This window comes from Corvus brachyrhynchos, unplaced genomic scaffold (genome assembly GCF_000691975.1).
Source record: "Corvus brachyrhynchos isolate BGI_N302 unplaced genomic scaffold, ASM69197v1 scaffold115, whole genome shotgun sequence".
In the NCBI taxonomy this organism is placed as follows: domain Eukaryota; kingdom Metazoa; phylum Chordata; class Aves; order Passeriformes; family Corvidae; genus Corvus; species Corvus brachyrhynchos.
In genome coordinates this window covers 4,613,833-4,630,157 of record NW_008239553.1, presented here as the reverse complement: position 1 = coordinate 4,630,157, position 16,325 = coordinate 4,613,833, and the positions used below count along the sequence as shown (strand labels likewise).

Below are 16,325 nucleotides of genomic sequence, written 5' to 3'. Positions count from 1 at the left end.
ATTCCTGCTCTAAGTAGTTTATCGTTAGCAGAACAGGTAAGACACAACACTGTTGTTACATCAGCAGACAGAGAAGTTCAGGCTTTTAGCATGACAGCAACAGAGTACTACAGTTAAAACCAAAGTACTCATGCACTGCACAGTAAGACATTAGACATGCTCTGAACAACATAATAATAGGAATCAACTCCTACTGCTAATTTTTCTTCTGGTTAAGACAGATGCACATAGTAAATGGTACTGATTTTAGACTAAAAAAGTATCTACATATAATACCTTGACACAACTTCTACAAGAAAGTTAAATTGAGAAATATCAGCTTGACATGTCAGAAAGAGTCAACGTCTCTCTCAATGCTTCCTGTCATTTGACTCTCAAAGGCCCCACGCAAGATGGAGGTGGCATTCCAGAGGGTTTTATACAGAGGTACATTCTTTGCCCTGGAGTGCTAATTAACCTGACAGGAGATTGACAGAGGGTTGGTTTCCTTGGAGGAAGAGTGGAGGGAAAAGCAGGGTAGTGGGAAGGAGGAGGAAGAGCAAAATGCAGGCATGCAGGAAGGGGTGGCAGACGGAGGAGTAGTTCCAAGCTACTTCTCCCAGTTAAGCAAATGGCTGCCAGAATTAGCTAATATATTGCTGCTCCGTGTCCTTCCAAAAAGGACAAGCAACTACAGGGCTGCTTGGTCCACATTAAGCAAAATTAGATACTTCTCTATGTATTTCTGCTTTACTTGTAAACCTGGATTTTTAAGTCAGTTTCATCTCAGTAACAGGTAGTGAATAAACTCATTTCTAGTATGTCACTGACTACTTTAGAAGTATAAAAGCAAATCTCAAGTAAGAATTCTGAATTCATCTCACGTGGCAGACTGACATACCTTTTTCATGGCACGATCTAGAAACATGCCTATCTTCGTCAGCGTAACAGTTTCATTGTTGACACGAGAATGCAAAACCTGGAACACAAAGATATTTTTTTCCCCCCAAACAACAGAATAAATTTTAGTCAAGATCTACATGGGCCATTCAACACTTGCTTCCTTAAATCTTCTCTTTAGCAAAGGGAAGAAAAGATACTGTACTAAAACCAGGATGTGAACACATAACACTAAAAGCAACCAGTCTCCAGAACGCAGTATGAAGGACTCATAGCAGCCTGAAGTTACCAGCTTGGTAGAATGCAGTAGTTCTGGGAAACCCCAAGAAGATCAATCATATCAAGTGACTGTTAGATTTAAAAGAAAGATGTGATTTCAAAGAGTAAATTAAATTTCCCATTTTGTGTGCTTTTGGTCAGCATCTGAAAGAAGTCCGACAAGTTAACCCTTTTTCCATTCCTATTAGAAAGAACTTGCCCACATTCTTTGGATGTACTGATTACCTTTAAATATCAGAATCTTTCATGATCTGAGTAACATTTTTAAGGCAGTAAAGAGGAGAATTTTAAACCAGAAGAGAACCAACAAGAAAACGTCTCTTACTTGTCGTGCTCGATCGTCCGGCATCCTGAATTTCAAATCTAGATTAGTGTCCAGTTCCTTGACCAGTATGTTTAGAGATTCATTGTTACGAGCATCAGTAATGGAAGAACAATCTGGTGCCTGTGCTTCTCCATGCTCAACAGTCTCTCTTGGGATATTCAGTATTGGCTGGATTCTAGCAACAAGGAGAACCAAGACAAATTAACAGCATGTGCTGCATGTCATCATGTATAAACAAACACAAGAATCTGCTAAGCCTCGTACTGCAGACTGCTACGAGACATGAGCTGCAAACATGAAGAACTCAAAGACCACCCTTTCCTTGAAAAGTAATTTATAAGGTCTTTATTTTCCATTTTGAAGCACAGAACAACAAGAAGAATGAACAGTGCAGTAGAGATAACAAACAGAAGGTTCTCATATTATGCTCGTAAGGATTCTATGAAGTTTAGGACTAAACAGATATGTGACAAAAAAAAGCTCATGTTTTCTACACTAAAACTTGATTTCAAAAACCTCAAGAGGTAGCCAAATTATGTATAAAGAACATTCTAAGCTGAACACTGTTTTTTTCCAAAGGAAGCTGCAGGATGTTCGTGGATGGGAACCTTTAACACAAGCTCAATACTACTATTATACTAACTAGGTAGAAGAAAATAGCTTTTTTACTACCACTATTATAATTTAAGTGACTAGGGTATTATAACATTGCATTGATCTATGTAAGTTAGCTACTGCAGTACAGACACACTTATTCTATCCTATATAATAACAAATATTACTGACTCTTCCGTGACTAAGCTGATTTTCCATCTCTGTCCCAAAAGAACGAGCTGGAGTTTTCTGCTCCTAATCCTTTTTTAGTGTTTTCTGGTCTTCATCATTTTCTGTCATCATAACTAAAGCTAAGAGGATGTATGTAATGTACAACAGTTAACTGTAGTTATTAAATAGACACTCACCTCATTCTCTCTCTCAAGGTATTTTTTTTGTTAATATACTCCACAAGACATTCAGACTAGTGCTTAAAACCTCATTCTGTCTGCATTTTATGTGTTCACCTTGTGCTAACAGTCAGGGAAGAATCACCATGAAATTGGATCTGACTATTACAGTTACAGCAAAGACAACAATCAAGGAAAATGCCTTCCTTCTGTGAAAAAGCCAGAGAAAGAGGTTTGAACACCTCTCTGCTGTTGACTACTAACTGCATCCATCCTCTCCAGAAAGAAAATACTCATTAGGGCATTAGTGTGAAGATTTACAAATACAGCTTTTAAAAATCAATACTTGCCTGAGTCCCCTGTTTTCTGGAGGCAAGAAATAAGTTGGCAGTTCTTCTGGGTCGGGAATTTTGGGGAAAGATTTCATGCACTCTGATCGCTGAGGCCAAAGAATATGCTGTTTCTCCTAAGGGGGAAAGGAATTATTTTTTATTATTTTCACAACATTTTTAATATTCTAATGAACAAGATAATAAAAAGGATACTAAAGGGATAGTCTGTAGAAAAAAAAAACCCAGAGATCTTTAAAACTATTATTTTTCCATCTTTTTTTTAACATCAAGAGTTTAAATTTCTATCTTTACTCAGCTGTGCTGCTTTACTTGCAGCAGATGTTTACAGAACAATTCTCTCTGTGCTGTAGTAGTTTCAAAGGATGGGAAACCATACAGAGAAACTAGAGAGATGCTTATATGCTGAGGAAATTCAGAATGCTACATTCTCCAGTGCTGCCACACATCACAACTGTAGCCCAAATGCTAAACAAGGAGAGGATTCACTTTCACCCCTCCTCTTTAAAAGGGCAAAGCTCATCCTCTTCACTCACTCTGCTGGATTCCACACTCCACACCGAAACGACAGAATGAGCCACAGGGGAAGACTGCAAGGACTGGCTGTGAACACTTTGGTTTGAATGAAGATCCAAATTTATGGATGTCATACTAGAAGTGGAAGAGTCTTCACCAAACTAGAAACAACAGAAAGACAAAATTTAATAAATGAGATGGTACATTCCTTGTTGAATTTCTCCATGTTATTTCCCCCCACTCCTCTCTTACGTTAAGCCTCATTGATGAACTGAAATGTGGGTAGCAGAAAAAAAAAACAGCCCAGGAATTTAAGCCCCTTGATATACTCAGACCATGCAAGAGTAATATTCATGTTGCAAATAAGTCAACAGTGAAAACACAAGTGCAAATCAAGAAAAAAAATGCTAAAAGGTACCAAGCAAACATTTCTAACAGATGACAAATAAAATCTACTTCTCTAGATTGCACACCTCGAGATCAAGTCAGAATTACTAAGATTCACTGAGAATTATCTCAATAATCTGAATTCATAATTACTCTAATAGGAAAAACAATCAAGAAGACAACAGCAAAATTAAAAATAAATATTCCTATTTCTTAAACTAGTTAAGGGGAAACTTCAGAACATACTCAACATTGCAAAAGAACTGAAACCATAATCCTGCCCTGCAGTTCTAACACAGCAGAGGTGTTGCTTAGGTAGCTGTCATTCTGGATTTTCAGTATTAGTATACACCTTGTTTCCAAAACTTCTTAGTACTCTTGTATCAGATTTTCTTGGCGCAGTCATAGGAAACCAAAGCTTTGGACTAAAATGAAGTTTTTGAATTCAAGTAATTCTCTTTTCTAAGTAAAACAAAGACTTTTAGAGTAAACCCCCTGTACTTCTACAGTTCACAGTCAGTCTCAGTTTGTATTAATAGCAAAACGAACTAGCATTAAAATACTTTACACTCTGGAAAAGAAAGAGACTAAGAGTTTTCTCACTATAATTACCACACCCAAAATGTAGCCCTTTTGTCAACCCTGAAAAAATTGAAACTGTTTTGTGAATAAAGCAAATGGGATGTAACTTAGTGCAGTGGTATCAATTCATAGACAAACCTGAACATATTCCACATTTTCAAAAATGTCTCCACGGTGATAACGAACAGGCTGATCCCACTGACAGTGCAAGCTATGCTGCTGGTTGCCCAGTCTGCAAATCTGATGGTTCCCTGCAAAGCACAAAGTATTTTTTTATACTAGAGAAGTGTAGTTTCTGAGGAGACAAAGACAGCACAGAGTCAACCTTCTCCGCCCCCAATTTGGTCAACCCTTTTTATTTACTTCATCAGCCCAGAGGAAACTGCAAAAGACTCAAAAAAAATTCCCTGTTCAAGAACATATTGCAACCTCTTGTTTTAGTAAGCAAAACACAAGAGCCACTCAGGGCCATCTTAATATATGAAGAAGTTATATGCTGACACTTATCTAAATACGTGCAATATTTCATTGCTTTAATGAGCATGAACACTAAAAAGCTGTACCTAATTGAGCTTCTTTTGCCATCTGTGTCTCGTGAATGATGTTCCTCAAGATTTGTTCCTCCTGGATGAGCTTGTACTTGTCTAAAACATCTTGTTGCCTAAGGTAATGGTCATGCTGCTTCTGATATTCCTTTAATTCATTTAATGTTCGCTGAAGTGATCTTAAAAATTAAACAGAAAATACTTACTTTGAATGCTTTCTAGAATATCACCTTTTCCTACACTGTTGCACATTTTCAAATGTTTCTTGGAGTATTCTTATGCTAATTCTATTGCATAATCAGAGAAATACAGAGATTTAAAACCAATTCTTGAAATATAAAAAATTGCTGAAACAGAACTACAGAAATTCGATTGTATGGATTGCCACTGGGATACTTTAGTTACCTATGCTGGGCTTCCAACTTTTGCTCAAGTTTTTGCTGACATAGGACAGCATGTTTCCTTTTTACAGCTTGCTCAAACCCTGGTTTGGCCTGTAGAGCATGATCATAACACAGGACTGAGTGGTTGTACTCTCCAAGCATCTGAAGAATGACCAAGAGAGAGAATTAGCCATTGTGCAGTAATATTTATTAAAAAATACTCAGTTTTTAAAGAAATCATTACCCTAAATTTTAACTTATGGTAACAAGCAGCCTGTAATTTCTGACACTCAGGCCACTACATCTATTAAAGAAAGGCTGCAGAAGAATTTTCCTGGAATTTATTTTAGTTTCCTTTGCTAAAAGACAGACTTTTCAATAAAAGTATCTTGACAGAATCTTAAGCATTACACGTGAGACACACGTGGAGCACAAGACACACTGTAAGAGTAAAGCATTACAAACCAACCCAAAAAGATTAAGTAATATTTAATTTTCTTCAAGTCTTGGAAAATAAAGATTGTATTTACTGCGTATATATTTCCTAAAGTGTAATAGCTGGTAAAGAAGTCACTGTAATCCAGAGCTGCATGAACCACAATAGCTGCATCTGCAGAGAAGTGAGCCCGGTGCAAAATATTTGCCAAATTTACCAGTGCAATGTCTTTATTTTGCCTAAAAGAATAAAAGAAAATAAAATGGAAAAAAATTAAAAACTAACATTAAAGGAAGGTCAGATTGTGTAAGAATCATGCACAAGGATACATTAATTTGTCAGTCACACATTAAAATATATCACTTGCTAGAAAAATGTCTCAACTATTTATACGCCTAGCATAGCACATAGAGACCAAGAACAAGTAACATGGATTATTCCTTAGGATACCATCTTAGAAACCAAAACCTGTTTACTAATTAGGATGACTAGAAAAGCAATCTGAGAAGAAATCCTTCTGAGCAATTCTTACCTTGAAGAAAAATGAAGGGCACGCATAGCACATTCTACTACTTGGTACGGCTCATTCTTTATTCGCCAGTAAAAAGAAGCCATGTTATAGAGTACCCAGGAAGAAGAGTTCTGCAGTAAAGAGAAACACATGAACTGTACTAACTACTAACACATGAGCTAAAAGGTTAATCAGGGCTTTAATTACTACAGGATGAAAGACTGAGCACCAAAGTTGGTACTCAGCTGCGCTAAGCCATCCTCTTCTACCAGAAAGCTGTCATTTGGCAACAGTTGTCAATGGTTAGGAACACTGAACTAGCATACTAATGTACTAAAGAAACAGAATTTCTGCATTTCAGGCAGGTAAAAATACAAAATGGGATGAAATGAGAGGTAACAATAGTTTAAGCATCAGCAGCTTAGCTGGAGTCCAGTGAGGGTTCCCAGATTTTGCAGGAAGACATTCAACAAAAACATACACTCTTCAGTACTGTTGTTTCTTCTCTGCTCTTAAAGTACCTGTATTTTTTGTTTAAAATCTCTTATTACCTTGACAAAGCAATGAATGTGGCTTACCAGACAACGTAACTATGTAAGTCCTTAAAGATGAAAACAAGTATCTATTTACTGGCTTTGCTGATGCCTTCTCCTACCTCTACTTGCCTCGCAGAAAATGGTCTTAGTTTGCCTTTTGAAACTCAATTGTAAACCAAAAATACACGTGAAAAACTGCATCTGATTGCTTGTACGAGGTGTATCTAATCTTGTGAGACCTTTCCAGCACTCTTTTTTGTGCATCCAGCAAGATTACAGTTTCATACCTTCATGAGCCCATCATAAATACGGTGACCTATTTCCTCTATACTTCTTCCCAGCCTCCGTGATAAGTATGTGAAGATTGGATCTTCTTTAGGTAACAGGGGTGCAGAAAGATTAACCCTTTCTTGGACACCCTAAAAAAAAAATTGAATACAGGTTATTTGCTAGCACTTAAAAGTAGAGAAATATAAACAAAAGCATGACTCCCAGGAAAATGTATGGCTTGGCTATTTTACAATCTCATCTTCCTTTCAAGATCTCTGGGAATTGATAGAACAATTTCACCTCTGACAGATAATAATATATATTATTACACAGAGGAAAACATTAGGAGCAGCCAAAAGCAGCCTCTCCTTGGGAGTTCTATAGGGGAAATATTCACTTTGGTAGCACTGTGTATCTGGCCGCTACTGATTTCATGAATGACCATGGAAGCACTTAAGTTGTGGTTGTCAGGTTACATGCACACAATGGAAGCATCCCAACACCTCTTCTCTTTCTTCCTTCCCCAAGCACAAACATATTTCTTTCAAAGATACATCGAGACCCAGGAACTGAGCTAAAAAAACTTCACTTAGTGTTTAACTGTAAGAAAATCCTTATTTGTTGATGAAAAGGCTTGCAATAAAATAAATATCAAGATGTAAGCACTTAAGCTGCACCTACATTAGAATATTTGCTCATATAATGCTGTTGACAAAACCAATTTTCCTACCACTCTTCCACTGTAACTTTTCTAAAGCAGCTGAACTTTGTACTAGTAGGGAACAATTACCTCCTCCTCTGGGTTAGGGCCTGGCATTCAGATACCAAACAGACAGTCAGGTATGTTAGGAGCTACCAACAAACCTGCAAACGATTTTCTGATCTTGAATCTTCATGCATTTTAACAACCCTGTTCAGCACTCTCCAAATTTCAACTGAGACAATTCACAAGCTAGTAGTAGTTCCAATGAAAGCTACCAATTTGCTAATGAAACGTGTTATGAAAACAAAAGACTCTATTTTTCTAAAAATGCCCTCTAAAATAAGGCAAAAACACAACAAAAGAGCAACTGTACACCTGATGGAAAAGGTATACGCATGTAATTTAATCAGGGCCCAACTGTAGTTTTAAAATAGTATGAAACATTCTTGAAAGATTACAGTACCTTTCAACCTTGAGTGAGAATTGCCAGTAGGAGTTTTCTATTCCTCTTCCTATTATGGAAAAAGACTTACTTGCATTTGCTCACTTACCCGTAAGTGCTGAAAAGCATGAATACTGTATGGAAGATCTAGAACTTTCGTACAGTCTGGCTGCTGCAGGTCTGGAGGCACCGGGGACTTTGTGTCGATATAGTCTTCAGGGCTGAGGACATAATAACATAACATAGTAGACTGTTGGAGTGAAAGCTCCTCTGGACCCAGGCCCAGAGGGAAGCCAAAGAACAGGGGTTGAATTAAAACCTTTGGATAAGCTGAGATACATGAAGTCACACCAAATTGAAATAAAAATATAGATTTTTAACTTTTAGTGAAATATATACTAAGTGCTTTAAACGTTGAAAAGCTGCAGCAAAAAAATCTTAAACACAGTTCTTACTGCAGCAGTGTTACCTTTTCACAGAATTTCTTTACTTCAGACAAAACATAGATGGAACTATACTGTTCACATTTTTTTAGATAGCATTCACATAAACAATAAGAGCTGCTAGAAACTATATACAAATCTATGTAATACCTATGTAACACTTGTGTAAGGCTTATGCGACTGTTAGAATTAGACCAGGACAGGTTAAGAAAAGAAAAACTAGAATCGTGTGTTAATTTCCTTGGTCAATTAACAAATATAATCCACACTTCTGTAAGTTTAGAGAAGAAGAAGCAGCTGTTTACTACTTGCTGTTTGCCTGCTGCTGCTGCTTTTACTGCCTTGGCCTTATCATGTAACCCCTTCAAACTCTGACTTCAGAAAGCTAAGAGACCATGAAATAAAGAACTTAGCAGGACAGCAGCCTCCTCTGCTCTTTCACCCTCGTCCGAAAAGGAAGGGCACCCCGTCAAAAACTCAACAGTAGACTACAGATTTAAATACTGCTGAAGTTCGTAAGAGACAGTGTGGTAGCTGATAGAGTACTCTGATTTAATCATTACAGAAATCCTCTGTTTGGGCACATTAGACCATTTCTGCTGTCTTCCCAGATTTGAGTTGTATCAGGATGTCATGACTATACGACAAAGTAAATAAATTTGTCTGCTTTAGCATTTGGATAGCTTCCAAAATGTATCAGTGTCAACCTAGTGTATCACTACTATGATTAATGGTCTATCTGCCAGGCAAATGGCAATGCATGCAGACTCTTCAACTGAAACAAACAAACCAATCCCAAATATGGGTGATGAGAAGTCCAAATGAAGGTATATGAGGATAAAATTGATCTTTTCCCACTTCAAGCACTCATGTGATTATGATAAAAAAATAAAATTGCTAAAACGAAACAGTCATTCCTGAAGATGAATTACCAATGAAGCTGAATGTCAAGTACACTGTCTGCTCATCCTTCACTTTCTAAACACAGGGGACAAAATATGACCAGAAAGTTCAACAGATTGGTCATCAATGGAATTTCGTTCAAATTTAAGTCGAGACAGTTTCAACTAAAATAAATATCTAGCTCAAAACACTGAAAGCACACTCAAGCAAATTCAACCCCTTCTACATGATATATTTCACTTTAATTCACATATCTGGTCATATCAGTACAGAGTAACAGTGACAGAACTGGGAACAGAAAGGAAAAGTTTCAGGTCAGGGCTAGCATAGACAGTTCAGAGGAAACAGCATGTGTGTTGTACCCATTCACAACTAGTGACAGATGTTGTTTCAATTTAATTCCACAGTAACACAAAATAAAACAACTGTCATCTAAAAAAAGTCAGTGCTAGTAATCTTTTACTTGTATTTAGAGGTACTGTTCATTTTTTTAAATTCAGTAAAAACCTTAGAACATAAAGCATCTGTTTACCGGATATCTTTGCTCTCTAAGGTGATGTATGTGCCATCATACAGATCTAGGTCCCCCAGGGGCACCTTTGCTTTAATGCAGTCTGGATCTTCTTTATTATGCCTTTGTTCCAGCCCTGTGTCTCTGTCCTCGTTTTCCTCTATATGAATCTTTTGAGCAACTAACTGTTTCTGTAGGAAAAAAAAGGAAACAGAAGCATATATACCAATGAAAGCAAACTCCCTAGTTGCTGGATTCAACAGTCCAACTTTTTCCTTAAAACAAAGTTCATTTGAAAACAATCTAAAAAATTCTCATAAAATTTTGTGGATATTTTCCTATATTTTGTAACATCTGTAGGACATTTTTGGATTTGGATGGCATATAAAATTTCATTAGAGATAATACAACTCAAATGAGCCCTTATATCTACTGTTGTGCCTAAGAAGTGGGCTAGTAACATTCCAGATCCATGGTAAGCCATTTACGAAAAGAAGAAATGGTTGCTAAAAGTACATCATATTTTTCACATTTGGCCCCTTGTTTTTCCACTGTAAGACCTTGTGGAAATAATAAGAGACATTGCAAATGAATCATCATCATCTTAACCACTCAGTGTGCTAAGTACAACTGAACTTTAGTACATGTGAAAAGTACATGAGTACATGTGAAATAAGAAAACCTGCATTTTTAATTAAAGCCATACACATTTGATTACATGCTACTATGAAACAATACAGATATATCCACCAGTAGCAACTTGTGCAAGAACTTACAATAGCTAACTTCTGCTGAAAGTCATTTCTATACCACAAGTTGGACATTAGTAACTTCCACACCCACAACCCATGCCCCAAAAAAGCTTGCAAGTATTATTCAATCCACAGCTAAAATGTCCATTGCCACAAAAAAAGAGTGTACCCTTCTGAGAAAGACTGGCTGAATATAGTCACACAAGGGGCAGTACAGCTTATTTTCCTTTCTCCCATTCACCTAAAGCTATCTCTGGTGCTCATCTAGCTTTCCACTTAGTTAGTTATCCTAATCGGATAAAACCAAAGCTGGCACTAGAAAGGAGTGCATGGCCAGAAGGGCTGTGAGCTGTTTGCTTACCTAACCCCTATTATATTTAAACTTCAGTTTATCAGTTCAAAGTTCATTGAAGCCCTTTTCAAAAGGTCTCAGACCCCCTCTCAACAATAAATGGGCTTGAAGAAAAACAGGTGACATCTCCTGTGTTCTTCTGAAACACAGTACAACAGAATCCAGTGACTTTAGGTAAAAATGTTAGTATTTATGACTAATAACAGGGAATGATACAACTGGAGACCAGTTAGGCAGACTTGAGGCAAAAAGTTCTTGAGATCTATAAAATTTTTCATCCCTTCATTGAAGGGGAACTTTAGCAATAATAAGTTATTTTCCCCACCTAAAACTAACAGTATAAGGTCTATGGAAAAAAATCTGTATTTTCAGAAATTAGTTAGAACTTAAATGTTATGCTTTACCTCCAGTTCTTTGAGGTAGTTAACTGTTGTTTCTTGTCTCATTAGTATTACCAAATCATGTGGGTTTCTCAAGTTCATTGGTGAATCCACCTGCAAGACATTTTAACAGTCCATCATGTAAGACATTCTCCTAATTACAGTGATCTTAAAAGGAAGGCAGTTATGTTCATTCAATTACAGTTTGTCTGTTCAGAGGTTTTCTGTCCAGTCCACATTCATAGTACATCCATTATGAAAATCCATACTTCAAACAACACTGTCATTTGGGAATCCAATTCAAACCATGCTTTAATTTTAAACCTATTTTAATTTAATTAGGCACACAAGTTCTAAGCATAAGAGGCAAGTAAATTTCCACAACAAATATTACTAAGAGTACCTACTGCTGAAATATTAGATACCTTACAGTGCAGTCACAAAAACTTATTTTGTTTTATAACTTTAAAATTCGTCCACCACGTCCCTCAAAAGGCATAAAGTAGTTCAGCTCCAACTCCTCTCTGCAACTAATTTAACACACTGGCCTACCATTAACATCTACTGCCTTCAGGATTAATAAGTAAAGGAACAAAATCAAGAGGGAAGCAGGTGGAGACTGAAAACTGTTACAGAAGCCCATGTTACAGCTTCCATAGCTATGCACAGGAGTTCACAGCTCCATGAAGAAGGACATTAGAGGCAAGTCACAGAGCACTTACATAGCAGCCCCTAGCTGGGCTCAGTAAACCATGGCACTTCACCCCATGGCTGAAACCCCAGCCCTGTTCTCATGCCAAATTCTGCTATCTCACTGGGCGGGGGAAAGTCCCTACAGTTGAGGTGGTGGTGTAGCAGCAGCTGAGCTGATGCAAAGGCTCACTTGGAGGCTTGCAGCCCTGTTTCCTCCCACGTCAGTGTGGTAGCAGTACACTGGCTGCACACCAGCTGAGGTGACCACCAGGACCTCTTGGAAGCTAACCCAAACTTAGGAGCTGAACAGAACATAATTCCCACTAGTAAACTAAATTATTTAATAAAGGATTCCATGAGCATGAGAACAGAAACAAAGAAACAGTTATGTGATGACAGGATGAAAAGACAAGGTGACAAGGACAGCAAGATCTCACATTTTTAACATGACTGTTGGACGGTCTACATCAAGGTGTTTTTCCTGGCTCTGCTCAGCTTCCGTTCAAGCTTTCAGGATACAGAACTAGCTGCTGCATGCAGATGTGAGCACTTACCTGTATGTTAGCACTGATACCTCTAAATGGGCTGTCCACCCCCATGACATCTGTGCAAACTTGGTGATAGTACAATTTCATGGAAAAGTCTGCCATATATACACGTGCAGGGGAATCTCCTGAGCTCCAGCTCTTCCTTTTTTGTCACCTTTCCAGACAGCTTGGACACATTTCTGTGACACTGTCTCACTGCAGAGAAATGCATCTCCAGTGTATTTTCTGGTCATCCCTGATGTGTCCTGTCAACAGATTAAGCCTTGGGCCATATTCTCTTGGCTGTGAGTCAGATAACAAGCTCAAATCTACCTTCTTTGGACTACTGACTGTTAAGTCTACATTTGTTGTAAGATTCTTGACTGAGTAAGGACCTTGTCCTCTGAGATATAAACACTTGTTCCTTTTGCTAAACCCTAAGCATGGTTTTGGCTAAATTTGGCTAAGTATTCCTTTCCAAAACAAAAGCAGCAGTGCTTCTTTTAGTGTGGAGACATTTTGATGGGTGGCTACCTGTACAGTCCAAACAGTTTCTCCCTTAGCAAATTAATTCTCTTTTATTGACAGACGAATAGAAACTAATGGGTGCTACTGACATTAGTCCATTTTTACACTGTGAATTGGGAGCTTATGGATTCAACTGTTGCAAATAAAGAATGAACAAGTATCCACCACAATGCAGACAAGCACAAAAAAATACCACTTAAAAAAAATCTAATGATTTTGTTAGTTGTAGCATTAAAGTGCACAGCATTTTATTTATAGTCGTATTTCCTATTTCTTCCTATGGGCCCCTCACTTTGAATTGGTTGCACACAAAGCCAGAGATATGCACAGAATGTAGCAGTTGTTTATGGCTCATTTGCTAGAGAAACTACTGTGGTATGTGCAAATGAATGAGAGATGAATTTGCAAAGTAAATAAGAGAAAGTTCCACTGTGGTTAAGCACTTCATCACCCCTTCCAAAATAGCACTGTTGATCTGACATCTAAAGGCTGCTTGCATGATACTACACAGTCACTGAGGGCAAAGTCAACCATCAGCTCCACTTTCAGTGGCAAACAGCATCTGGGCAGCGATTTTTTGCAGTAAATTTTGCAGGCATCACCAATTAGAAAACCTTATTCTGAAAGATGAAGGATCTTGGCTTATCATTCATTCAGTAACAGAATGATATTCAGGGTTGGCTTCTGTTTTTAACTTTTGGTAAGACAGTCACATGAGAGTTAGGTCTGAATTTAGTATTTGAGAATTTGGAGTGGTATGTTACCAAACCATTGTGCATGAGTTGACAGAAAGGCAACGCACTAAGTATGATGCAGTCCCATCAACTATTATCTGGCAGCAGAAATCAAAGTGGCAACAGCAATCAAACAGCAGTATCACTGCATTAATTCACAGTTATGTTGATCCACCAGGAAATCATCCCAGCTAAGGATATTTTTCTTTAGTCTTCAGATTTTCACTTCCACATCTGCCTCACCTTGTCACAAACAAGTAAGTACGTTTTAATAACAGCAGAATCCTTCAGCCTAGTGGAATGTTAACCTTACCAGTGTGTAAATACAAAGCTCCTTACACAGAACTTTAGTAGTTGTATTGGGTTTGCATGGCAAGGGGTGACTTCTGTGACAAGCTGCGAGAAGTTTCCCCTACGTCCAACAGAGGCGATTCCAGCCAGATCCAAGGTGGACTCACTGCTGGTCAAGGCTGAGCTCATCAGTGACTGTGGTAGTGCTGCAGTAATAACACACTTAAGAAGGGAAAAGAAGTTACTGGAGCCAGAAAAGAGAGAATTGAGAATATGCAAGAGAAACAGCTCTGTAGATACCAAGGTCAGTGGAGAAGGAGCTCCAGGTGTCAGAGCAGAGATGTCCCTGCAGCCTGCTGTGAATAGCACGATGAGGCAGGCTGTCCCCTGCAGCCCATCAGAGAGCAGAGATCCACGTGCAGCCTAGGGAGGACCTCACTCACACCAGAGCAGGAGGATACCCAAAGGAGGTTGTGAACCTGCAAAAGCCCACGCTGGAGCAGGATTTTTGCAGGACCTGTGGCTCTCCAGGTGACCCACACTGGAGCAGCCTGTTCCTGAAGGATGGCATCTTGTGCGAGGGACTCCAAGCTGGAGCAGTTTGTAACAACCCATGGGAAGGAACCACACTAGAGAAGTTTTTGGAGGATTGTCTCCTGTAGAAGGGACATGACTCTGGAGCAAGGGAAGGAGTTCTTCCTTGGAGGAAGCTGTGGTAAAACCACTGTGTGATGAACTGACCACAGCCCCCATTCCCCATCCTCCTGTACCACCTGGGGGGAGGTCGTAGGGAATCAGGAATAAAGTTACGTCCAGGAAGAAAAGGATGGGTTGGGAGGAAGGTATTTTAAAGATTCACTTGTATTTCTCACTACCCTATTCTGATTTAATTTGTAATAAATAAACTAATTTCCTCAAGTCGAGCCTGTTCTGCCTGTGGTGGTAACTGGTGAGTGATCTCTTCCTGTCCTTACCCAAACTCTTGAGCTTTCTCTTATATTTCTCTCCCCAAGCAGCTGAGGAGAGGAGTGATAAAGCAGCTTTGGTGGACACCTGGTAAGCCCTTCATTACCCCCTTTTCTGTAGTGACAGACAGATGGCTTTCGAACTGAAACGTATTCATCTCAGATCCAGTCAGCAATACTGTCAAGACTTACAGTTCATTATCCAGCTTTTTAAAACATCCCTCCCTAGATCAAACACATTTTCTTCACAGTGCCAGCCATTTCTACAGCTGGAAAAAGACAAGGCTGATGTACCCAGTTGTGAAGAGCACCAGTACTGTGTTTGCCACTGAGGGCAGTAATGACACCTCATGAAGAATACAGTGACTCAGCTGCAAACAAAAGTTTGCATCTGCATAACCTGCACTGCACAGATATGAGCAGCAGCAGTGGTAAAGATAAGTGGGAAGCAGGATGTGCTGAAATCAGGAAGACACACTTGAAGCCCTGCAGGGCTTGCCACATGGATGCTCACACTTCCCTCGTGCTGCTCGTGTTCAAGTTCCACCTAGCATCTTCCTGCTTTCCTGTGCAGCCACATCCCCAAATGAGGAAAATTATGCCCTGAATAAAAACCTAAAATATACCAGAACTTTCTTGTGAGCTGCTCCTTATTAAAATTCAAAGAGATGGTAAAATACCCCAAAGATTTGGAAAAGCCCTCAGAGCTTCACTCCCCTGTCAAATAATTCTTTAGTCAGAAATACAGTCCAAATGAAAGATATATGACGGAAACCCAGAGACTGCTCTGGATTATGCCCCTTCCTTCCCACAACAAGACTCTAGGCAGATTTCAGAGGATACTGGTTTCACTCAGTCTCATGTTATGCTTGTGGTCTTACAAACACTTGCTGCCTTCACCCCTTCACTCAGTCTGTTGTGCCTCATCACCTGATTTGGGAGTCAGATGAGTGAAATATACACAGATATTTTGACTTAGATAACCTTTTTCAAAATGTAAGCAACTTTCCACAAGGCTCCTCTGGGATGAAACAGAACAGAGGTCAACCTACAGAGTAAACACAGCCTCATGGTGCGGAAAGTAGAGACTCCTGCACCAGAACAGATGCTTTGTCCAACTTACTCATTTTTACACTCAAAGTGTTTGGCTGATGGCAA

At 38.8% G+C, this 16,325-nt stretch overlaps 1 protein-coding gene across 1 annotated transcript in view; it reads right to left on the bottom strand.

Moving 5' to 3' along the window:
• The window catches only part of TTC17 (tetratricopeptide repeat domain 17), a 43,557-nt gene extending 31,979 nt beyond the window's left edge, over nucleotides 1-11,578 (bottom strand). The window contains exons 1-13 of the mRNA XM_017742175.1: nucleotides 11,454-11,578; nucleotides 9,967-10,136; nucleotides 8,198-8,309; nucleotides 6,961-7,092; nucleotides 6,159-6,268; nucleotides 5,721-5,865; nucleotides 5,213-5,352; nucleotides 4,826-4,986; nucleotides 4,401-4,513; nucleotides 3,314-3,454; nucleotides 2,778-2,893; nucleotides 1,484-1,658; nucleotides 881-958 (exon numbers count right to left, since the gene is read on the bottom strand). Of these exons, the coding sequence (XP_017597664.1) occupies nucleotides 881-958; nucleotides 1,484-1,658; nucleotides 2,778-2,893; nucleotides 3,314-3,454; nucleotides 4,401-4,513; nucleotides 4,826-4,986; nucleotides 5,213-5,352; nucleotides 5,721-5,865; nucleotides 6,159-6,268; nucleotides 6,961-7,092; nucleotides 8,198-8,309; nucleotides 9,967-10,136; nucleotides 11,454-11,531 (1,671 nt within the window). The 5' untranslated portion in view covers nucleotides 11,532-11,578. The remainder of the gene's footprint in view (nucleotides 1-880; nucleotides 959-1,483; nucleotides 1,659-2,777; nucleotides 2,894-3,313; nucleotides 3,455-4,400; nucleotides 4,514-4,825; nucleotides 4,987-5,212; nucleotides 5,353-5,720; nucleotides 5,866-6,158; nucleotides 6,269-6,960; nucleotides 7,093-8,197; nucleotides 8,310-9,966; nucleotides 10,137-11,453) is intronic.
• Between the last annotated feature and the right edge of the window lie 4,747 nt (nucleotides 11,579-16,325).